Below are 25,527 nucleotides of genomic sequence, written 5' to 3' on the forward strand. Positions count from 1 at the left end.
CAAAGAGCAGGGTTATTGGATGGAACAGGGGGGGGAAAGGTAATATATGTGGCACACAAACACTCAGGGGATTGTTTTGTTAAACATGGCCCAAATCATTTCCTGATCATCCTCTGAAGAGTTGCCCTTTCTGCTTGGTCCCTGCGTGATGCCCTGTGCTGCTTCCTCTGCTTACAGATCTTCCTTCCTGTCTGTGCTGGGGACACCTGTTGGTGCAGAGCAGCTCGGAAAAGCTAAGTTGTCCCGTCAGACTGGAACCTCTTTCACCACTGAAGTCACCTGGTGAGCCTCTGTTGAAGTCTGAGTGCTGGATATATTCACAGCCAAGGACTTTGTGCAGTCTATTGTGCAGTTCAACTGTACTCGGAGTCAATAGGGACAGTCTAAGCTGGTTTATTAAACACTTACTGGAGGGGAAACATGACATCTTAAAGCATTTCATGTTTAATTCAGCGATCTGAAGGAAACACTGACAGCTTTCTGGAGTTTTAACATGTATTAATGTTTCTGTCTTTTCATTTTAACACGCTGATGGAGACAAAACTTTTTAAATCAAACCGACAGAGTGAGGCTGTGAATGCTCTAACTCATAAAGACGAAAACACCTTTTCATATATTTTGCAGCTCTCTCTTTAATTTTAACATCTACTGTTGTACACTGGTGGCTGTCTTTGATTTTTAACGTGTGTTCACGGTGACAAAACTTTGTCGTACATGAAATGAAACCAGAAGGTGAAACTGTGAAACTCTTAGGAACAGCTTTTTATTTGTATGCAAGCAAAAAAATAAAGTTTAAAAAGTCACAGTAAAGTGTTCCGAGGTTCGATCATAATCTGCAGTCAGTTTTAATGACACAACACACACAGGCACACACAAAAAGACATGATTTTAAGCAATCAGTGCACAAACATCTCTTTCAAATGCTATACCATTTAACTGGACCGAGTTCAAGACTTCGCCAACATCTATGTTAAAGATCCGCAGAGCCTCACAAAATGGCTCTCCCCAAATAATGATGTTGATTTACTTAATGAAAGTCATACATAATAGCAGTTTTGTCCACCAACCTCAGGGTATAATAGTTAGAGCGGGTGAAAACAAACAAACAAGCTGAATGTGAATTCCCGACAGAAAAAGTGAGCCAGGGGTGAGAGAAATATGTGGCCAAATGCCAAAGAGACAGCTTACTGTTTAGGGTCTTTGGCTGGGGCGCAGGAGTGGTTTCGATCTTTTTGTCTGGCCTGGCCTGGCACAGACCACAGTCCTGCCCCAGACACAATAGCTCATACAGTATGGGAGAGAGAGGGAGAGAGCAAGGGAGAGAGAGAGAGATGAGTGGATGAGGTGGGGTAGGGGAGGTATGGTGCCTTTCATTACCATGGTCACCAATGGCACTATTAACCATTCAACACCCCCCCAATTATCCTCCCATCCACAGTCAGAGAGACAAAGCCTCGGTCCTGGTCTGCTGGAGCAACATGGCCACTAATCTGTCTCACTCCAACATCACACCCACTTCACTGTCTCTGGAAGTCAGACGTGCACAAGCGCTCCACAGAGCCCCATTGTACTTTTATTTGTGACAGCACAACGAACGACTTTACTGAACTTGTCCAGGAGTTCATTTTTTACATTTTTTTTTATGGACCATTTAAAACTGTGGATAAGATGAAGCAGTTTATGAAGACGCTGATAAAAACAGGTGATGCTCACCTAGAAACAACAGCAAGTTAATCTGTCTGTGTTAAATGAGAGATCAGGTAAAGAATACTGCCGCAGCATGTGCATGTATGCGGTGTTTATTTTTCGTACAGGTCATGGTGCGTCTGACGCCACACGCCTTCTCCATCAAGACCACAGGCTCACAGCTGCCACGGAGCGAGCTGCGTGTCTTTACTAAGGAGGCTGACACACACAAAAAAAAGCCAAATCGTGAGTTTACGCACTTCCATCTGAAAGACTTTGATGTGTGTGAGTCAGGCCCTGGGCAGGGGGCTGAGGCCTGACTGGAAGGGCTGGGGCCTAATGAATAGATTCTACAACAGTGGCTTGTTGTGTTTGTTTACCCTTTCGCCCAGCTGCCTGGACCGTGGAGATGGGGGAGCATTCATCATGACCTGGGAGAGATGGGGAGGCATGGGCACAAACACGCTATAGAGAGCGACATGATGGCGCACACACACGGCAGAGTGTGCCAAGAAAGTGCCCACACAGGGCAATAATCCTCAACACTTCAAGACGCAGGGATCTGCTGTCGCCGTGTGCAGGTTTTCTACCTCTGAAAACATCTGAAGGTAGATTTTAACTCTAACTGTCACAACAATCAGATGAATTGAATCAAACATTGATTAAAAACTTAAATTTAAACCACAATGTCCACTTTTGTCAGAAACCATATTTTATAAGCTTTTTCAGAGTGCGGCTTTTGTCATGAAGCCTGCGACATTTCCAGTCTCCTTCAACCTTTTCTGTCAGGGGTTCAATTCCGTTGTTCTCCCAGTTTCTTCTCACGGGTCGTGTTATTTCTCTGGCACCACGACGGAGAGGGTTAGGATGTTCTGCGCCTGCTTCACCGAGGGCATGTCAATCATGCTGCCGCGGAAGGTGAACGCGCCCTGAGGAGTTTTTACAACAGAGGAAAGAGCAGAAAGAGACACATCGGATATGCAGAGTATATTCACTTATGAAATGTTGAAGGATATTGTTTATATATGAAGGAAGTAGATCACTGTACAGAAAATGGCTTTTTAAGACTTAATTAACATGTAATAAATAATAGTAAATACAGTGATTTATTACAGCAAACAGGGTGTTAAAGAAGAAGCTTCAACTCAATAAAGAACATTTGTGAATAATACATCTTCTGGTATAAAATACTACCTTAAAAGATCAAAAAACCTCCAGTCAGGAATATTCAGTCAATAGCTGGAGGTGAGAATTATGAAAAACAAGCACCTGTCGTGTTGTAAGACAAAGAGACTGACCCTGCTCACTGTTCAAACCCTCAGTCACTCACACACAGACAGAAATGCACACAAGCACACACACACACACAAGCACACACACACTGCTGCGGCAGAGGGATGGGTAGGAGATGAATCCCTCGGGCGATGCTTAGTAGGAGCAGCCCTGGCATGGAGAGAGGTGTGGGCAGATTGTGTATTACCTCAGCAGATAGCCCACAGAGCTCAACACACAGGATCCAACCATGCACTAAATTAGGAACAATAATATTGTACACTTAATTGGCCCAACCCCCACCAGACCCCTCCCGCACCCCACCTTTTCCTGTGCTGTCTCTGAGAGTCACCCAGGGGTGTACAGTATGTATTCTCTGGAACTGAAGAGGTGTGTGAGAGGGTACGCCAGCGATCGGTCCGAGGCTCAGAGACAGTCACAGATATTGTGTCATACTAGAGACAAATATTTGGTTATACAAAGGTTTTTCCCCTGCTCTTAATTTGTGAAAGAATTTTTAAAGAAAATGTTTTTTTTTAGCAAAGTCTGTGCATCTTTTAACTCGTACGGAAAAAATCATTGTTCTGTTAAAGAATTAAAGTGACATTTAAAGACCCCTTCCACACGTATATGAAGTCATACAAAAAATTCTCTGATGTATGTTTTGCAAAAAAAAAACATTTGTGATGTCACAAATCATGCTTATAGGCCGGCCTCTTTAAATCAGATTTTCAATGAGCACAGAGAAAATTTATGCTCTGAGCAATGAAGGTGAAAACAGCCTTCTAGTGTCAGACTCTGCACATGCATCATTCTACACAGTGACGCTCAAACATTCACAGAGAAAAAGATTTTTGAAAGGGGAACTACATAAGATTGTATTTTGAGTGAAATGACTGGAAATATTCTTGTGAACAACGAGGATAAATGCTCACCAACCATAACGAGCAAGGTGCATTTTCATTTATCTGTTTTTATGCATTGAATTCCATGCAAATGATACATGCATCTTTCAAGTTATCCATTTTGATATACAACTCCCTTTTAGTACCAACTTTTGTCTACATGAATTTCCTCAGCCATGAGCAACTGTGATTTGCAATGCTAGACCAAAACACTGACATGAAAATCAGATTAAAATATTTTTTTTAAGCTCTTTTGGCAAAGGATGTTGGCGTTACCTTTCCCTCCTTTTGGTGTTGGTCAAATGCAGCTATGAGCTCTTTGGCCCACTGTACCCTCTCCGGACTGGGGGAGAACTCCTCCTGCACAGCCTGGATCTGCCCCGGGTGGATAACCTGCTTACCTGCACAGAAACAAGAGAAAGAAACACACACAGAGAAAGAAAGTGAAATATGCTAATGACAACAGCAGGCTATCTGTGGCTTCTAATAAAATTAAAGACACAAGCCATTTGTTCCAGAAATGAAAAAAACTATATTTTTACTTGTTGCCACAGAGCTATCAATAACACGGTTTGTGCCAATTACCCTCCCTGATTATCAAAACAGAAAATATCTTTTTCTATGAACAAACAGCTGTACAGAACTGGATTGAAAGAATAAAAAAAGTCTGAAAAAATTCAGAGGGCTTCAGCTGGTCCTGTGGGAGAGGAGCGACAACACAGAGAGGCAACGAGACAGGACAAACATGAAATAGAGGAGACTAAATTGTGTGTGTGTGTTTATGAGTCCTATGGCACTGAGATGAGTCAGGTGGCCAGCACAGGACCAGAGGACGCTGGTCATCATGAAGGACATCAACTGTCTCCCCTCTGCTCGCCCTGCTGTCAAACAGAAACTTTGCTGAATGCTTCATGTGACAGAACACAGTCGAGTAAAATATTTAAAATTGCCACGGACACCACACAGAATAAGACAAGTTACTTGCAGACCAAGTAATACATTTATCACCAAGTTCAAACAGATAGCAAACACATTTCTCATGCATCCTTACTAGAAATATTCTGTTATTGATCTATAAAAAAATAAAGAAAATCTCGACAATTTAAATAAGTGTCAATTATCTGCAGTTGCACACCTTTCACACTCAACCACTACATCTAACTAAAACACAAGCCTTGCATGGAGTCAAGGCTCCGTCTGACACAATCCTCAACCCCTCCAACCCTCCTGCTCCCGCTCCCTCTCAGTTAAATGTGGGCTAACGCCACAGACATAATCCCGTGTACATTTGCAGATCAAACTTGTAGCGATAAGTTTAAGGTTATGAAACGTCTGGTGAGAACGACGGCTCAGCGGCAGCCAGCAGGAAACTCGACACTTTAGGGCTTAGCTCTGTCGCCGACAACAAATCCTTCAAGGTGGCCGAGCGGGCGGGCTTCAAAATTTTCGCCCAGGAGAGAGGAAGAGGAGGCGGGAATGAGGAGAGGAGGAGAGGAGGAGAGGGGAGAAGGGGGAGGAGAGAACCCACTCCCTTCAACCAGCTCCGCTCACCCCAGTTAACCTCTGAAAAACACACACAGCAGTTACAGAATCAACGCGCTGGAGTTGAAGGCTTGAACAATTACTGATGAGGGAACACAATTCATTCAAGTGCGACGTATGATTAATAGATACCTTTGAGGGAAGTGTATGTCCTACAAAATGTGACATTTGACACGTATTTGTGTGTTAATGTGAATGCGTCATGGCCTGTGTGAAGCGGAGAGACTGTAACTGCACATTCTCTGGTGGAGCCTGAGGAATCCCCAGGGCCAAGCTCGAGATGTGCTTGAGTGTGTGTTTGTGTGTGTGTGTGTGTGCGGTATGAGCATGTATGTTGCACTCTATAAGGATTGAGGCAAGAGGAGCCTGCATTCCCTCCTCTGCCACCTGTTTTACTTCTGGGCTGAAGACGGGAGCATGTTTCCACACTGAAATTGGCAGGCTTAAATATACTCAAAGAGGGTGTCTCTTTGAGTGTGTGTGTGTGTGTGTGTTTTTGCGTGTGCGAATGACAGAGCGAAGAAACAGACAGGGTGACTCAGGTGCCCTCAGTTACAACCCATTGGTTCTCCTAAAATGCATCATTCATGCCCTCCAGCCAATCCCAGCCTGCCATGTGGTGCTGGCGTCTCATTGGAGGATTGCTATTTAGCAAAGTGCTCTCAGGCGAATGATGGGCAGGGGTACCCGGGGATGGAAGTGAAATGTGGTCCCTGAAAGCAGAGCATTTTTGGTGGAAACCGTTTTCAAACGTTATTAGAAGGATCATTGAGTCTTTGCATCAGTTAGTACTTTACAGCACATAAAACAAGGTGCTCATGAAGTGAAGACAATTAAGATCCCCAAATAAATGACCCTCCACCCGAACTGATTTGATACATGTCAAGCCTCTGCAGAATGTTGCCTTACTACTGCCCTGTTTACCAGTAAGAAGCATTGGGTGTTTGTGTTTCACCAGTGTGCTCTAATGGGTGCTGGATGCGGCTTAGGTGCTGCCAAGGTCAATTACTGCAAAGGTAGAGGCTTTTGGCCGCACCGTATTATTGCTTAAGCACACTCGGGCCAGTAATAGCTACTAACTAAGATTATACAGAGTGCCCATGGCTTGTAAGCCACTAATCCAGTGCTTTGAATGGTTGTGTTCCATATCAAATCTAACCATTTATTTCATCAAGTGGCTGCTTCCATCGTTAGCTTTTACCTCACATGAACAGCGCGCCAAGGTAATTTTTTTTTTTTTAATTAATTTCTATTTGCTAAAAAACAGAATTGCTCAAAATTGTTCTGATTCAAACAGGTGCAAAGAATAGAAACCAATTATTATATCTGTAATGTATCAATTAACACGAGGCAACCAATCACAGTGCAGTGTGTATATACTTGATTGTAGAACTGCGAAAAGACAAACGTTAAATTGCTCAGGAAAAAGGTGTAAATCATCTAAGCAGAAAGGCATTTGCACATGGCTATCACTGAATAATTCAGATGTAAACACACAGTAACGCACGCTCACACACACAGAACAGAGGTGGCAAATGAGGTCATCTGGAAAATCAGTTGCTGTATGAGACAGCAAGAAGCTCTCCTACAGGATGATTTGATGATGTGATGTGCAGGTCACACGTGTTAAGGCCAGAGCAACATGGAGAGTGTGCTCGGGGTTTTCTAAAAAAACAAAAAGGTGTTTTTCCTCCACTTCTTTTCAGTGTGAAAAGACGACTAATTACTGAGGACATTCTGCTATTCAGTGACCGCATAGCTGAAGTGAAAAAAACGTAAACATAACAACATAGTAAATAAAACATTATATTATGAGATTAAGTTCTTTTTCCCCCCCTCAGAGTTTACTTGGACCTAGACCACAGTGGGAAATATGTCTGATCCTGAAATAATCAGTCTTCAAGGGATGAGAAGGCAGAATAAATATATTTGCTGCAGCGCAGGAAGAATGACTGGAATATCCACTTTGGAACAGGCTGTCCTGCCTTCTGTGGTCTGTTACGCGCAGTCTGCGGGGCACACACACATGCACACAGACACGCATGCACGCACGCACGCACACACACACACACACACACACACACACACACACACATTCTGAAAGCGTTGCCTGGCTACAGACACACACAGGGCGCTGGTAAAGTAGACGCAACCACTCTTTGCTAATAACACCCTTTTATCATTCTTGCACATATGCACATATTTGCACATGTGCAGGTACACACACACATGCAGACCATTTATAGTTGGTAAGACAGAAATGTCAAGACAAGCGTTTAAGGATGGCAGAGTTGTTCAGAATTCACTTCAGCAGCACCTACAGTGGTAAAAAAAAGACGAAGACAAGTAGCCTTTTCTAAGACCACAGACAATATGGTCATTTTGAGACATTTGAAATTAACAGTATCAAATAACAAGAGAGTAACAAGGGCCAAGGTAGGAGTGAAAAGTGAATTGTTGCTGCTTGGAACAGGAAGTGGAGTGAAGAACAGTGCAGCAATGCAGAAATCAGAGGTATCCGGGGTGCACAGACATGTTGAGGTCAGGACTTGGGCATGGGCAGATGTGAGGGACTTTACCTGTGAAGCCCATGAGAGCTCCCTCTCTGGCCTGTCGCCTCAGCCCCTCCACGTCTTTGTAGTCGATGTAGACCAGGTCGATAGCCTGCAGCCCAAACGCTTTGGTCGTCACAACCACCTTCTGCCTCGCGTAAAGGAGCTCGCTGGCATCTTTGGTTCGCGTGGCACCTAGAGGACAAAATATGAGGCAAACACAAACATCATCATGTGGGTCACATGCTATTTAAGATCTCAGAGGGAGGTGGACGGATGAGTGAGGAAATAAGAGGCGCAGAGGAGGTGGGATGGTAAGGGTGATGATCAGATGAATGAAGGAACGACTGAAGTCAGGAGGGCAATTACACTGATTATACAGTGTGTCAATATCTTTCTCTTCTTAGTAGTTGAATATTTATTCCCCTTATTATCAGATAAGCAAACCCATCTAGATGAAATGTTTAGATTTTGCTGATAAATCCAGTTTACTGTATGTAAAAAAAAACCTATGTAATACTTGTTTCTAGGAAGCTTCATGACATTCAAATGTCATTATATATCAGGAAGAGAATGGATCAGCAGTTCAACAACTGTTCTTTGTGTTTCACTTCCTGTTGATTCTCTTATTTAAAACACACCTTTCCATAGGTCAAACTGACTACAAAAAAACTTAGATATTACAGAGATACAATAGATTTATACACAACTTCCCTTTTTACTTATGGCAAGTGGCCACAGGCTGCAGATAATGCATCTTTACCTCCATCTCAATTATTGTTTTTGTATATCAAGACACCTAATTTTGTAGTATGACCCACAGATTAGACCTCTACAGATCATGTCTTATTTCCAGAGAAAATATTACATTTATAGCCAGTTTTCCTTTCTTCAAAACAGGGAAAAGAGAAGTTACCTGTGACATCTGTGCTTCTAAAGACAGGCAGCCATTCAACTTTTAGATTTTACAATTCATGAGAACCGGATGTTAGCAAGAAATAGTGAGAAAGTTAAGCAGAAAATTTGATAGCTACCTATGCTGGCACAGAAGTCATCAGAACCAAACACCACACCGTCATGATGGAGACCAACCTTGGGAGCAAGTCGACGGATTTCCTCACACACTGCCTGAAAAAATATATATATATAGGCTGAGTAAAGTGACACAGATGCAAATGTAGATGTTCAAATAATCTGAGCATCCAGTATAGCCTAAATTCTTACTAACAAATATGCAAATGAACGGAAATCTGACAAATTCCTTCTTCCAGCTTCCTTTCCACAATGACTGATATTAATGTACTCGCCCACCAAATATGCCTCTTGCAGACACACATACTGTACAGAAATAAAAGCAAGGCAACACAGACTCTTCATTCTCAGTCGTCCCAAGACAGCGAGCCAAGTTGTGATGAGTATTAAGGGTCAATACTTTTTAAGTACCATTCTAAACGCTTCAGTACAACTAGAGTATGGTTACTTTATATGTGGACAACATTAATCACCGACACATATATATGTCAGATTTAGCAGGATATTTTATGTTTTTTAAAGAGAGGTAATGAAATATCATTCAAGCACCAAAAAATGTCGAACAATAACACACGTTATTTCTAAGAAAAGACGACTGACCACAATTATTATGGAATGAGGAAAGTAAAAATAAAGAAATAAAATCTGGGATGTGAGTGTCTGTGTTGAAGAGCGTGAAACGATAAGAATGTGTCTCCTGCTTTTGTTGGCCTCCAAATTAATTTCACCACTAGCTGTGCCACAGTGATTTTTTTTCTCCTGCTTGTAACCTGGGGTTCAGTCTGGGCAAAGATACAGGGTGTTCTCAAGGAAGCACACAGACGCACCCCCTGCCATCGAAACACACACACACACAGACAGCAACGCGCAACACGCACGCACACACACACACACACACTAAACACCACAAACAAACACAGCCACAGAATTAGAGTGGAGAAGTAGAAGACAAATCAAAAAGGAGGAAGGACAGCTTGTTTCTCCCCAAATGCTCCAAACCATGCCCTTTTCCCCATGCAGCTGAAGGTCGTGCTGCACTTTAACAGGAACTGCTTTGATGCTTGCCAAAATATCATTAAGAACTTTTCCACTATGATGATATTAAAACAGTTCTAATTAAAAAATGTCAGCGTGTCTGGAGAGGGATAGGGAGAGACGCACACAGACAGACACAGAGAGGAAACAAAAAAAAAAGCTCAAAAGGCTCATTTTGAGAGACTGTCCGAATGCTTTGAATCCCTTTCATTTTGGACACGTGGAGCGCACTCAGCTCGCTGACACAGTCTTTAATCTAAAGTGAACAATGGACAAACAGCAAAATGTCTTACGCAGGCAGTTTTTTTTAGGGGGGACTTGTTTGTAATTTACCTTAAAATTGAGCAGGCCCACAGCGGTTTCCACAAAGGTGACCAGGCGAACGGGTTCTGTCAGCGGCCGTCCTTTCAAGTTGTGCTGAAACCTGTCAACAAACTAAACACACAGGGACATTCTCATGCACGACTCATTAACAACACCCACTTTTTTTCTGAAGACAGAGAACAATAACCCTCCAAACAATCACAATAAATTAATTTGTTCTCGCTGCTTTGTACAATCACAGTCGTCACATTCATTAGATGTTTCATACTTTGTTGTAGTGTTTGTTGTTTTTAAAAAATACCTTTCAGACTTTGATTAGAATGAATCCATTACGTGACACTGTTTATAATGTGCACAGACTGTTAAAGGAAATGTAGTCTGGTGAAATGTATTTCTGTTAAGTAGCTGCCACTCTCAGTGGACTTCATGCATTATCAGTTATATGAGTGAGAAAAACAGGAAACTCACTGAGATACTGCGTCAGAGTGAATATAAACTGGATAAAGAATGTTCAGCAGCAACAAAAAAAAAACGCATAAATGACATGACATCAATCAAAATCCACTGTGGGGTAAGAGACAGAGAGGAGAAAGAAAAGAAATCTTAACGTGCAAAGACTCACTTGTGATACGAATCTTGACACCTTTATTACCTGCACTGTTCCCATTTCAGTCCTTATTCAGACACACATCTGTGAGGGTTCAAATAACGGAGAATGCGAGCACAGGAGAGCAGCAACAAAAGCGGGTGAAATGAAATATTTTACATTATCACCAGGGTTCCCCCTTCGTCTGAAGTCTTCTGCTCTACCTTCTTTCACAGGCTCTGCACAACTACAGCATGTGCTCCCCTGAGAGCGTGCACACATGGAAATGTGCACACGCACTCACGAGCACATGCATACACACGGCAAAAAACCAAAGAAGAAACAAAATACCGAAAAGGGGAGAAGAAACAAGATTTGGGATGTCTTTGAGTGTGTTTTACTCCAACATTATTCTGTTTTGCATCCCCCCTTCCCTCCATGGCAGGGAACAGGGAGACTGGAGCAACAATCAGAGTGTGATGTGACACTTTGCTGAGGCCTTTATTCTGCACGACTCCTGCTAATATGCAAGCTCACCTAAGTAGGGCTTTAAAACCAAGTTTAATTCTTTGAAGACCAAAGCATTTCAATTTTTTCCAACAGACCAGTTCACAGCTAGCCCTGGACTGCCAGTGGGGTAGCCCAAATTCCAAAATCTATCATCTGGAAACACACAAAAGCCCCCTCCGTCAGATATTTCCTTTCAAAGCCAGTCAAAAAAAAAAAAAAGAAAAAGAAAAAAAAAAAGAAGAGGGCGCAAAAGCTCAGAGTAGAAATGTCTAACTCCATGTCCCCCCTTCCTCTCCTTTTTCTCGCTCCCTCTTTGACACACCAGGAAAAAGACAGATATAAATAACCTCAGGTAGAGCACTGCTATTTTTCTAAATGAAGAGCAAAATAACCCCCGCGCTTGCACTCACCACTCTTGTTCTCAAAAACTGAAAGAGTGGGCCTCCATTGAAGGATTTTCAAAAAATAGGGGCAATTTTAATCATCTCTCCATTCAATCTCAGTTGGATAAATCATATCTGAGAGATTTGCATAAATACAAACCATCAAAGACTTTTCATCTTCAAAGAGGTTTTCAAGACCCAATAGGCTTTGTACTGTAATCATCTGAGGTCACAACCCTGTGGGAGCAAGGCTGCTATGGCAACATAAAAACTAACGCTGGGGGCTTAGCATAATATCCCCCCTCCTTCGCAAACACAGGAAGGGGTGGGGAGGGGTGTCCGAGAGGGAGTGTGAAAAGAGGGTGTAGATAAACCTATTTCGGTGACAGAGGAAACTAGATAGATATGGGCTGTTGTGGGGAAACCTGGCTGATATTACACACAGAGATTACCACCACGACGCCGTGCCACGCAAACCCTAACAAGGCTGCGGCGAGCGGCGGAGGCTGTTTGGATTCTGCCGGAGGAAAACAAATGACAGCTCAATGCGGCACTGCTGGATAAAGAGCCTCGTAGCCTCTCTGATTACATGTTTCTGCCCTTGTCCTGTATTCTCCTCTTCAGCTATTATACACTTTGAGGGCCTGATTTACACTGCATAAGAGGTGCTATAGTGTCTGTTCATTGTTCCTCCGGCGCGTAGAGCAACCATTAGCTGTCAATGGCTCTCAAAACTAGGACACTTTAAGATGTTATTCACTACTGAATTGGGGAAAAAAGAACAGAAAAAGGAAGAAATAACACCTCTTCCTGCCATTCAGAGCCACGCTACAAACAAGCCCTCTGACAGTTTTGCCACCCAATCATGAAAAGAGAAGGAGGGAGAGATGGAGCTAGAGAAAGGAGGCTATAGTGGGACAAGTTTCAATTAATTTTCTTCAAAAGGGGGCCAGATTAAATGTTTCCGGCCTGCTGAAGTGTTCATTTCACAGAGGGGAAGCGGAGAAAGGGATGAGGGGAGGGGACAGGAGGAGGAGTAGAGGAGGAGGAGCGGGACAGGGTGCGATTCTTTCGGTCCCACTGCACACCAAATAGTGTGGTGGGCAAAGAATGCACACGGCTCCGAATCTGTGTGAGAATTGTCCTCAGACAAAGGAGGGAGTTACGCCTGTTATAGCCCAATAAGGCCTGTCAGTCACACAAGGGGCTGGGGGAGAGGAGAAAGGCAGAGCTAAAGATTTCCACACAAAGGGAAACAAGCAAGTCCATCTTTTAGCGACAAATCAGTCTGGAGGTTCCTGCGCTAGTATCAATAAAAAAAAAAAAAGAAAAGGGAGAAAAATAAACAAGTGAGGGATTTACTGCGCAGCCTTACACGAGTGGAGACAATCAGACACATGCTTACATACGATGCATGTGTGAAGAGGACACAGAAAAAAGTTGGAGGGACAAAGATGAGATAAGATGAGCAAACGTCAACAAATCAAGGTGCCATCCAGAGCTGCTGACTCTGCCACAGGAGCACACATGCACCTGCTGGTGCGGAAACACACTGATGAAAAAACACACTGCAAATCAAATGTGCAAACAGATTCAGTGTTGAATCATAAATTGGCACTAATAATAATAATAATAATAATAATAATAATAATAATAATGATAATTATAAAAATAATGATAATGATAATGATAATGAAATAATAAAACTGTGTTTCAAAAAAGAGAAATTTATACAGAACAAAATTGACTTCTTAGTTTAGTGAGGAAAAGGGAGCAAAGGGAGAGCCGGCTGAGCTGAGGGAGCGCCTTAGTGAACACCTGTCAGCAATTATACTTGGAAGAAAGAAAAGGCAGCAGGAAATAGACGTGTTCTAATTAAAACCACTAGTTAAAAACTTCCTGCTCCTGCCCCAAGACCATGTACAAATGTATGGTATATGTGTATGTGTGTGTGTGTGTGTGTGTGTGTGTGTGTGTGTGTGTGTGTGTGTGTGTGTGTGTGTGTGTGAGTGTATTAACACTCAGGGAAAAGTCAGACTACACACCCACCTTTCTCTCCCCTGAAGCTTTCTCTCTACTAAAATAATCTTCTCTTCTCTTTATCACCCAACCCTGTTCTGAGCGTTTGTATCTTGACACACTAACGAAAGCTAAAAAAAGTAAAGCAGCCTTAAAAAAAAATACTTCGGTAAACTGCTTGCCTGAAAAAAAAAAAAACGAAAATAAAAAAAACACAGAGCTGAAGCAGTGACAGATTTGAACAATAAGTACTTTTGAACTGCAGATCAATAAAGCACCTTTGAACTGTATTCAGAAACAAACAGTGATGGGGGCAGACAGTAACCTGCTTCCTCCTGGTAAGTGAACCATATGGAGCTGATCAGAAAGGCCTGCATTAATGATGTCACTGTCTCCTGACCTTTCGGGACCTGACATCCGTACAGCGCCCCTTTATAGAGAGCCAGAGGGATGGCCGAGCCCAGACAAACACCTTTTAACTAGAGCATAGGTCCAGTTGGTGTGGACAAATTGCAAACAGTAATTTATAAGAACAAAAAATGGGAATAATTTTACACATGTAGATCTAATAAAAGCCTAAAAAGCATAAAAGCCTCCAATATCTGACGTCAAATCAGTTTATCATACATCTGTGAAGGCAGAAGTCAGAGAGGTGTGAGATCTTTAAGCGCCAGGCCAAAAGCAACTGGATTTGAGCTCTCACTTGCTTTTGACTTTGTACTTCTAGATGTCAGTTTGCCATCTTTCTCATACACTACAACCTCTGGGAAGGCATGTTTAAGGGAACGTAATGCAGGTCTGCAGCATATTTTTATTCATTATACCTGGCTGGCTGAGTGCTTTTACTCCGATTAAATTAATACTTTAGCCACAACATGACACCGTTCAAGGCAGTCTCCAGTAAGTTCCGCAGTGGCAGAAGGCACCGTTGTGTTGTTACAGAAAGCTATCGGGCTTCTGAAGCTAATCCGAAGAAATGTCATCCGTTTCTTGAGCGGCGGCCAAGAAAAACACTCTGTCTGTCCCCGAGTCCTGCCACAGGGATCGATTCCCACTTTTACTGGGAAATGGAAAAGTTTGTTATGATTGCTTTGAAGATTCCCGTGGTTTCCTCTTACTTCATGACTTTGTGGAGGAGCACCACTGTGATTTTTAAAAGAAACCCAGAGGTTAAAGAGAGGAATGTCATGGGAATTTTGATCTTATTTAGTTTTTGCATGTACTGCAACTTGGTGTTTTGTTTTTTGTCTTTTTTAAGGAAGTGGTTACATGTGGTTTTAAAAAAATCCCTTTTAGATCACTCCATTCAGCCCTTGATGACTTTATAAAGTCTCAAGGAGCAATTGTAAGGTGGGCAAATATTTGTAACTTACCCACTGCACCTCCTTTGTGTCCTCCACTTTGGGCAACATGATGGCAGGAGGGAGAACCTCAGCCTGCAGGATGACCTGCAGGTCAGCTTCAGCGAAGCCGCTGGACACAGAGTTCACCCTCACACACTTCTCTGTCCGGCCCAGGTCCAGTTCTGCTAACATCCTGGGAATGGTCTCCCTGGCCTCTGCCTGGAGCACAGCAGAATGAAAAACACACAGAAATCGTGACTCACATATGAAAGAGTTCAGATTCAGAAGGGAACATTTTAAAAGCAAGCATAGTTATTATGAGAGACGGCTAACTAAGAATAAGCAAAATAAATACATACATAAAAGAAAACAGTTTGTTCAAGCGCCATTCAACAATCACCAACAAAAACGACTGCATAAATTGTTGAAGAATGCCGTAAAAATCCAATTTCCTCCGAGGAAATGTCGCTATATATATGATATTGACCATTAAGCATGACCATAAAAAATAAACACTGCATTACAGACACCAATAATGTGTTATCAAAGTGGGTGATTGATGAAGCAGACATCTTCCCTCTCCCTTCACTGCAGTTTATCTTCATACAGTATGCCACAAATCAACAAAACACAGGCTGCACACTCAACTTTGTTCTCTGAATGCAGGCATTGTATAAGCTGAGCAGGAAGAGACATGAGGAGGATGGAAAAATCAAAGGGAAGCCTACAGTCCCAACTTCTATCAGTAACACAGTAGCACACGCCGCTTTATTCAAACCAGATGCTGGGCTTTGAGAATGGAGAGAAGGAGAGATGGAATGGGGAGAGAAGTCCGGCCAGGGAGAGGAGAGAGGCTCTCTGAGAGAAATGTGGTCTGAGTTAAGCAGCATGAGGAAACGGTAGCTTAGGAGTTGTCAGGTCAGATCAGAGACTGGGGCCTTTGAGTGCTGGTGTGTGTGAGAGTGTGTGTCTGGTGGAGATGATCAAATTGGGATTTTTATTTTTTTCAGTTTCCACGTATTCTACTAAAAAATATATTTCAAAAAGAAATATACTCTCAAACCGGTAAAGATTACTTTTTGTGCAGAAAGATTTTGGAGATGATTGGTCATTAAATATACTGTAAGTAATTAAAGGGTGACTCCACCAGTTTCAGAATCAGAATCAGAATCAGAATCAGAATTCCTTTATTTGTCCTGCAAATGGGGAAATTTCTTAGTCAGTTTTACATATTAAAGTGTGTTTACAGGTCTTGGGGAGTACTACATATGTGAAAAGTACTATAAAGTGTTTTGTGGCTCCAGAGGAAGCTGCATGCAATCTGATAAATTACCTCCAGTGATGTCACTCATACCCCTTTCGAGTGCTGGTTCTGGGCTGGTGCTAGTGCTGTTCAAAGTCGGTTTAACCTGTGAACCTTTTAAGAACCGGTTTTGCTTTTACACTTGCATGAGAGCCACTGTAGAGTTGCATCACTGTATACATCTCCAGTTTCCCAGCATTGTTAGGAACGACTATGGGCGTGGAACAAATATGACAACACTGACTCTTTACAAGTGTTACTCCTGGCTTTGCATGCCTACTTTGGCATCCAAACATGACTGATCCTCGGACCACTGTGGCTTCGCTTAGTGAAAATAGTTAAAAATTGTTTATTCTCCCGTGGATGAGTTAGAACACGCTACACTAACTGGTTGTTAAAAATGGCGGTCATAAACAGTTTTATGTAGGCGCCGGGTTTTGAAAAGGAAGACGAATGGGTGGAATAACACTGGTGATATCTCTGGTTCTGTTGTAGCAATTTTGATCATTTGTTTCAAGTGTCCATAATATACCTGGCACGTACATTACCCAGAGTGCAACTTAGCCATTGAGTGACATCACTGGGGGAAATTTATCAGATTTCATGTAGCTCTTTCTGGAGCCACAAAATGGCTTTACACTACCGTTTCCAGACATGCAGCAGCACTTCCCGAGACCCGTAAACATACTTTAATGTGTAAAAATGGTGCAGTTACCCTTTAAAATATTGCCCTGATGGATGTGGCATCATGAAATCTCATACTTGAGGGGAAGTGATCCAAATGCTTGTGATTTACTGTAAAAAAAAAATAAAAATCTAAACAGGCTGATCATTAGTACACATAACACTGAAGTCATGTGGTTGTGTGCATGAAAGAGAAACTGTGGACAGATACAACATGGAGAGCCCATACATCACACTCTCTTGTAAAAACTAAAGTGGACTACAGTCAACCTCGGTTCAGTTGTGTTAGATCTTATGGGGAGCCCTTAAGGGTCATGGGACAGCTTCTGAGACAAAACAGCCCTTGCTCTGATCTCCTGGAATGCAGAACTGTACTTGATATTACGAACACCCCTCCAGTATCAATAAAATATGGTATCAAAGTACATATCAAAGATTTGCTCGGATTTAATAGGGGTCATGAGCAGGCTGCACTGCTGTGTGTCATCTGTGTCTCCCTTTTGTCTCATTGAATGAGACAAGAGGGATTGTCACACCATATGACGAGTGCACTGTGATCTTTGACTCTTACTCAGATTCTGCTGTAACCTCTCTCTTACTGCCGCTCTCATAAGCCAACATAGACCCGTAACTGTATCGTGGTAACTTAAAACGGATGGAGCGATTTACACAGCCATAACTTACTCTTCATAAACCTGCTACTTGGTGGATAAAATTCAGTCTGTCCCTCCCCAGTTCACAGTGACCGGAGAAACTGATCTGCGAGATTCGCTGGTTGCCTCTTATGGCAGGAGTTACATTGATCCCTGACCAAACTAAAATAAATAGCAATCCAGAAATGATCAAAAAGCATGGTTTATAACATTCACAGATCAAATTGACTGGAGCTCCAAACTCAGCCTGATATACTAGCAGCCTGCATATATAACATTCTTTTAATGTAACCAGAGGCCTCTCATGCAAGGATTGTCTCCTGCACTTTTCTCCTTTTGTGGCGGTATTTCTGAAACAACGACGCCAGGAATGGCTAAGGAGATGGCCAGGTCACTGTGCGCCAACCTTTCTTTTATCTCCCTTTCCCTCTAAAGCGAGAGAGAGATTATTCTGCCAGACACCTTGACCCCTATGGGTGCCGCTACTCCGAGCTTGAATAAAGCCCTTTGAAAAGGAGATATTTTACATTAATGGACAGCCATCCAACAAGTTGCTTCAAAGCTCCCTCCCCAATCACCTGGTGTCCCATGGAGAGCTCGCCCCGACGTCAGCTCCATCTCCTCTTTGATTCCCTCCATCATCCTCATCATTAGAAGCTGACACACGAGGCAGGCGGGCGGGCGAGCAGTCGGCCAGGCGGGCAGGGCCGCCGAACGCATAGATGCACACGAGAAGCTTTTCAAGTACAGAGGGGATGACCTTCCAGAGAGTGAGGTCAGCTCCTTAACACGCAGCCTGAGCCTTGACGCTCAGGATCCTACAGAGTGCTGTGTATACGTGACACAGCATGGCCACTGCCTTGTAGACACCACATCAGACTGGAGCGTCCAAACTGATGTGTGTACAGTCCACAGCGGGGACCACCTTCCTGTCCAGCATCAGATCATGGATGGCCAGCCGCGCCGTCATGCAGCTTGAAACAAGCAACGTCAAGCATCGCCTCTGGACACATTCTGGGTCTAGACTCTCACACTCTGTACTTTCTTTCAATTTGAATTAGATCTCAGCGCAGTGGCAGTTACTGTATATACTGGATATACACGAGGACAAATAAAGAATTCATGATATGAAATTAAATTTAGAAAGAGCATAAGAAGGGGTACAATCAAATAATTATGGGTGCAGTATTAATAGCCTGATAAATAGCAAAAAACATAAATTAGGGTCATGGACAACATTTTAAAAAAATGGCTGTGTTCATTCTGCAAAAACAACTTGTGTTGTGTACATTACTGATGGTGCCCTCAAGCGGTGCTGTGTTTTTTTATTCTGAAAGTGTGTATATGTGCTTTCTGTGAAAAGAGTGGGAAATCATGAGTCACAATGAGCCCAGTTGTTTTTCCATTTTCTTTTCCTTTTGAGAGCTGGCGTTTTGCATCCTGCTGTGCAACTCACGATGCCATTTAAAATGAGCTGTAGACTATCTCAGGTGAAGGCTGCCTGCCTGAAGTGCGACTGTACACATTTGTTCATCTGTCTTTGACAGTATGTGTGTGTCCGTGTGTGTGTGTTAGCAGGTTTCAAGTCATCGTGGATGGGTTTTGACAAGTGACACGCTGCACTCCAGAAAGCCGAAGCGAGATGACTGACTAATTCAGGCTACATTGATAACTGAGATGTAGCAGAAGGAGATTCGGGCCTTCACTTCTGTCAGTTGGAGGCACACCGTGTTATCCGTTATCCTGTCAGGGCAGACAACAAGACATAACTAGCAGGATAGAGAAGGAGGGATTTGTAAATCATGAAACCGCTTGTCATTGTTGGTCAAAACTGACAGCCTGAGGTAGAAAAACAGCTAGTTATCACACACTGTTTATTCACTTTAATTAGCCGTGAAAACATCTCATTACAGCTCTTTGGTTACAGTTCATTACAAACTGCATTGCAATGTTTTTTGGGAAATGAATTCCCAAGGCTACATATCCATTTTGTAGGAAGAAATGGGGAAGGCTTATCATTTAGTATCTTTACAAGATATATAATCTATTCACTGCATAATTACAATTATTTAGTGAGTGTTGTTTGTTCATTAGTGATTATGCATCAGTTTGCTTCCTAATGATTTATGTCTCATTTGCAACTCCCAGCACAGCCATCTCAACCAATAAAGTCCATCCAGACTACTCAGAACAACTAACACAGGAATAATTATGCCTAATTTGTCTCTATAGTAGCTTTCTTTGAAATTAATGACTGATTTTAAGAGTGTGATTATTATTAAGGTATATTATGCAGGATTTGTTAGCTATTTGTTAATACACCATTCGAAGTTGGCCCCTCCTCCTCAGCTCAATTGGAGAGAGAGAGAGAGCAGCAGTGGTTGAGCGGGCTAGAGAGGGAATGAAAGATAGGGCGGCATTACCGAGAACAAACTTGTGAATCAGAGAAGTAAAACGTTTTTTTTCTGATTGTATCATGGCAGTTACATTCTAAAGCACAAATAAACATGCCCACACCTCTACAAAACCCTATGGATAATGGGTAAATGCAGACGGAGTACAGCCTTATCCTGTCCGCTGTTTACCTCGTGTGTCGCTCAGCCCCACCTTTGGTCAAACAGACACACAGAACCGTAGCTCTTTATACATCCATAACAGACCAAGAAAAAATGCAGGCAGAAGGCAGTTTCTCTGTAGATAGAGACCACCACACACTTCTTGTGGGTCATAAGTGATGACTGAGAGGGATTACTGATGAATAAGTCTATACATTGTTTTAGCAATGTTTCAGGGAAATCATGCATAGTATACCTTTAAGGCATATAGACGAGTTACATTTGCCTCTTTTACTGAGCTCTTAAGCCTGCATGAGCTGGAGAGCATCTTTATTTCATGAGTTTATCAGGTATTCCTACATCTAGGCTGAACTACAATGGCTCCAAGCAAAATCAAGTTGTCTAATGCAGCACTGGTTTCAAATGTGACTTGAGGCTGGTGAGTCTGTGCCAGAGGGTGATGAGTATGTGGATCGGGTTGAAGGAAATGTTGAATTGGGAAAACAAATACCAAGCAATAAATACATAATGAAAAATACATGACCTATGGCTGCAGTCAAGTTGGCATGAATAATGCACAAGGCCTAAGATAACTTGGAACAAGTGTTTGTTTTCTAAACTAAATACTATCCTGTGCCCTGGTAGTTCATCTGGTAGAGTAGTACCGCAGTGGCCTAGGTTCGATTCCAGCCCGGGCCGATTGCTGCATCCCATCCCCTTTCCCTCCCCCCTTTCTTGTCTCTCTTCAGCTGTCACTATCCAATAAAAGAAAAAACAGGCTTTATAGCGCATTCATATCCGAAAACCTGGAAAAATGAGTTCCAGACTCAGAAAATTCATGTGAACGCCCCCTCAAGTCAGAACAACAACTTGTCAAGTGGGTGAAAATTTCTGTATGTGCGTATATGATGTATGCTGCCTTTTAAATTTGTCAAAAAATTTGATTTCTAAGTTGTTGTTTTGACTTAAGGGGCCGTTTCTTCCAATCAAAACTCAATTTTCAGATTATTCTGAAACCAGATGAATGCACTAATATACGCAGAAACATGACGGACAAAAGTAAATATCACTGCCACTGGCATGATGCATAATGAAAACATCGAATGGGCACTGAAACATTAGCAGAGATTATCTGGACCATCATCAGACCATAAGGTAAAAATCTGCAATATAGCTAAAACTGATATCCGTGTTTCACTTGTCTGCATTACATCTACGAAACTTTATACACACAAACAAAGGCTTCAATAAAAGTTTTTTTTTTTTTTTTACTTTTTAAATACAACTAACCAGCAATCATAAAATTGGACAAAACTTTGCAAAACAATTACCCAATATGACCATATGACAGTGCTTACTGCATCGTAATGGATAAATAACTTGTTTAAGTAGACTAAATTAAAAAAAGGGAGCATTTTACAAAAATGCACAAATGAGTCAACTGACAAGAGAAATACGTTAATGAAGCATAAATGGCCATTCAAAATGTGCAAAGCAGTTTTTATGACCTCTTTTACTTAAAAATAACCTATTAACCTCGAGTGTAACTGACTGTATATTTTTTTATGTTGAACTGATTTGATATGATTTTACACAAACAAATGCCCTCTTTTCTTCATGGATAATGTCATTTGCTCTAGTAGCCATAGTAGAGAATAATTTGACAATGGTTTCAGATAGCTAGCTGTAGTCCGATTAATTTCACATGCCCTGCTATTTAACCGTAGATAAACTTGAGTAAATTTCTTCAAAATCAGAGAGGCATAGCGTTGCTTATTTTTTTCCCCCTCTTGCGCCAACATCTGCTTCGCTCCCTTTCTCCTTCTCCTCCCTTGCTTTCATGTTTTCCTCTTCTCGTCGCCTTCTCCATCATCACTCCTCCTACCGGGGTTACTCTCCAAGTGTTGCGTTGCGCAGCCCACGTAGCATGGAGCGGTGCGGGCGGCGGCTCTGCCAGTGAAAACACAAGAGTGTAACAGGATAATGAGAGAGGGAGAGAGGGCCTCTCTGTTCTCTGCGTCTCAGCATTTTCCGATTCCCTCGCTTGGTCTTAGTCCTCACCCTTAACCCGCGGTATCTGGAGCCGCCGCACAAGTGTCAGTTTCAAAAGACAATCAAACAACCTGAGAAAGCTGAAATGTAATCTATGATTTATATCAATATCTAAAAAGATTAGAATTTTTTATTTTTTAAATCTTCCTTTAAATCCCTCTACTTTCTTTGTGCTGCGCCAACAGACAAGCCCTCTCCAATCCCGAGGAACAAATGCTAATCACAGCGCTGTCATCACTCTCCTATGTACCCTGACCTCTCGCTCGCCTATCATACCCTCCCAGGGGACTCCAATCGATACCCGACACATGACACTTAACACACACCCACACATGCACTGTGACAGACAGTAAGGTTTGAAATGAAGGTCTTTCTGATCTGCCCGGGACAGGGCCTATTTTCTGGCTGAGCGGCTCACATCCCGTTTGTGAGTCTTGGCAGCCTGACTGGGAGTTTCTCTCAAGTCTCCCGGGTCCTCTGAGGTGTTGAGTGCACAAGTATACAAACACACACACATGTATATACACGGATGTAAATACACACTAAATACAAATGTTCAGTATTCATAATTCAACTGGCTAACATTATTTCCCAGGAGCTTATTCTGTCAAGGGTTTAGTCATTTGAATCCACTTAAATGTAGAGCAGATCTTTCAGTGTCCTCTGGAATAACACAGTGAGCATTGAACTGAGGTCATGTATCAGTTGACAGTTGGCTGCATAATTTATGTTAAGTTGAAAATCTCTGGTGTCAGACACAGTTCATGCATAGACCGTAGCTCATATATTGACTGCACTACAACCAGATAAAGGTAATAGACCGTAATAATGTCATGCTCTCTACAATGTGCTGTCTATTCTACCCTCTCACTGCTGCTCTCACTGCAACCACAAACGCCTGTCTCCAGACCTGTGGCTAGTAGTGTTACTGATGGGAAGGACATGGCATTAGGTTAAACAGTCGGGGTAACAGTTTACTTTTAACAATGAATCACTACCACATAAACATGTAACCATCAGTTTTTCAGCTGATAATTAATGAACTCAAGAAACAGAACAGCCTTTTAGGAAAAGGAGTGGAAATATAACTAATAACAAGTAAATGTGACTTTACCACTCAAAAATGTCCATTTACTGTTGTAACTATGACTATGTTAAATGGTCAACGCAATAGCAGATGCAATTTAGCCTACATCTGTCTCTGGACAGAGATAAACGATCTCTGACCAGGCGAGCAGAATATTCCCCGTCCATTCAAACAGGCCTGAAAACCCATATCACGTGACCATTCACAAGCTGGTGTAAACAGGAGGCAGATGGTTTACTCTGTAGTTGCTTGCTTAGTTGCAAAAAATACTACGAATGAAGAACAGCAATGGTGAAAACGTAAGAAAATAAAATGTAGCTAGCATAGTCAACGAGGTCAGCAGTATTTCGTTATTCATGTTGAATTAATTGGTAGTCAAGGCTGTTGTCTGTTATCTTCTGGTAAATGGTCACGTGACAGGGCTGTGACGAATCAGGGAAGGGACGTGGATGTCTGCGTCATCGTTTCCAAAAGTCTCCATCTCTATACGTCTGGACTAAAATGCAATCTGTATAAATTGATATTTTTATGCTAATCTTGTGTGGCCTGTCCTCTTCCAAGTCACTAAAGTGGATGGGAAGTTGTGTGGCTTGGGCATCACTTAGCGATGTCTCAGCCTGCTCAGTCGTTCTCCATGGTCCACATTCTTCACTTATATTTTTTTATAATGTACTTGTATCAGATATTCTGTCAATGAAATGTGTACATTCTGTTATTTTGTTATACATGCAACATCCACTGCATGTTTGTTTATCCTGGGAGAGGCTCTCTGTGGCTCAGTCTACATTGGCTTTTTCTTGCATAAGAAGTTACAGATACTGTTTATAATCTACAGAGGGCACAAGACACCTGTGCCCTACCATACAACAGACCTACAATAAATATTACATTTTTGAAGTTTATGATTTTAGTTCTCAACTAATTGCTGAGGCTGCAGTTTGTTTGATCAATAGGACTGCATTGTATTCTATGGTGTTCAATGTTTTTATGGGGCTCCTTTATGTACAATATGCAAAATAATTGGTAATTAATAATATTTAGTACTTTCAATAGCTTCTATGTAACGCAACAATACCTGTTGGTACAGGTTTTGGTACATTTATACAACAGTTTATTAATGAAGAGAACAGTAAAAATCACATCTGCAACCTTTACGATCCCTAATATCTCCACTAAGAGCGTATTACTGTAATTTATATCTGTTGGTTGTAATCACAGAAAAAGGTGTGAAAACACAAGTAATCTGCAAGCATGTGTCTCAAGGCCATATGTGAAATTGGGCCACACGAGTCCCGATAGTCCGGGCGAGGTTCTCACGTGAGAATGATCTATAAATGGCGTACGAGTCTGGGTCGGGCTTGGTCCCGTCAATTGACATATGATTTATCTTTATTTTATTTTATACCTATGTGCCTAGAACATTGCCTATTCATAATCATCTACATGTCTATAATCAGGGTAAACAAGACAGGCTGTAAACATGGTAACAAATGCTTGACAGGGTAACACAAACTCGCGTATGGTTCGGACCTAAAAACAGAACACCTGCCTGGTTCAGTTCGGGTTTGGTTACCACTGTCTTGGACTCGGTTGGGTTCAGACAGGAAAATGCTACCCAAGCCGCACTCTGAATCACATCCGTGAACTCATAAAACTGTAAACTCCAGGGGTGACAGGTTTCTGGCTTCCACATGGGCCCAGTAAAAGCTACGGAGGGGGTAAATCAGTATCAACGGAAGATATCTGAGATGGTTTATAAACCTTCACATGAACAAATAGTGAATAAACTCATTGTGAGCCCTAACAAGTGGCCCTGCTTCTGTAATGCATTGATAGTGAATGCAGGACACTGGCCCCTCTGTCATGCTCCACTGATGTACAGTGGGCTGCAGACTGTAACAAGATGTGTGCTTGCTAGTGTGCGCATTTGTGTGTGAATGTCTGAATGTCTGTTTGTGTCTGCATGCGCACACTCGCCTGTGTGTGCATGTTTGTGTTCTGCAT

The 25,527-nt window shown here is 42.2% G+C and overlaps 1 protein-coding gene across 1 annotated transcript in view; it reads right to left on the reverse strand.

The window, feature by feature from the left end:
• Nucleotides 1-744: 744 nt before the first annotated feature.
• The window catches only part of clybl (citrate lyase beta like), a 62,947-nt gene continuing 38,164 nt past the window's right edge, over nucleotides 745-25,527 (reverse strand). The window contains exons 3-8 of the mRNA XM_073473117.1: nucleotides 15,220-15,408; nucleotides 10,358-10,459; nucleotides 8,992-9,085; nucleotides 7,985-8,152; nucleotides 4,140-4,264; nucleotides 745-2,615 (exon numbers count right to left, since the gene is read on the reverse strand). Coding sequence (XP_073329218.1) covers nucleotides 2,520-2,615; nucleotides 4,140-4,264; nucleotides 7,985-8,152; nucleotides 8,992-9,085; nucleotides 10,358-10,459; nucleotides 15,220-15,408 — 774 coding nt within the window. The 3' untranslated portion in view covers nucleotides 745-2,519. The remainder of the gene's footprint in view (nucleotides 2,616-4,139; nucleotides 4,265-7,984; nucleotides 8,153-8,991; nucleotides 9,086-10,357; nucleotides 10,460-15,219; nucleotides 15,409-25,527) is intronic.

The sequence above is a fragment of the Pagrus major genome, chromosome 9, assembly GCF_040436345.1.
Source record: "Pagrus major chromosome 9, Pma_NU_1.0".
In the NCBI taxonomy this organism is placed as follows: domain Eukaryota; kingdom Metazoa; phylum Chordata; class Actinopteri; order Spariformes; family Sparidae; genus Pagrus; species Pagrus major.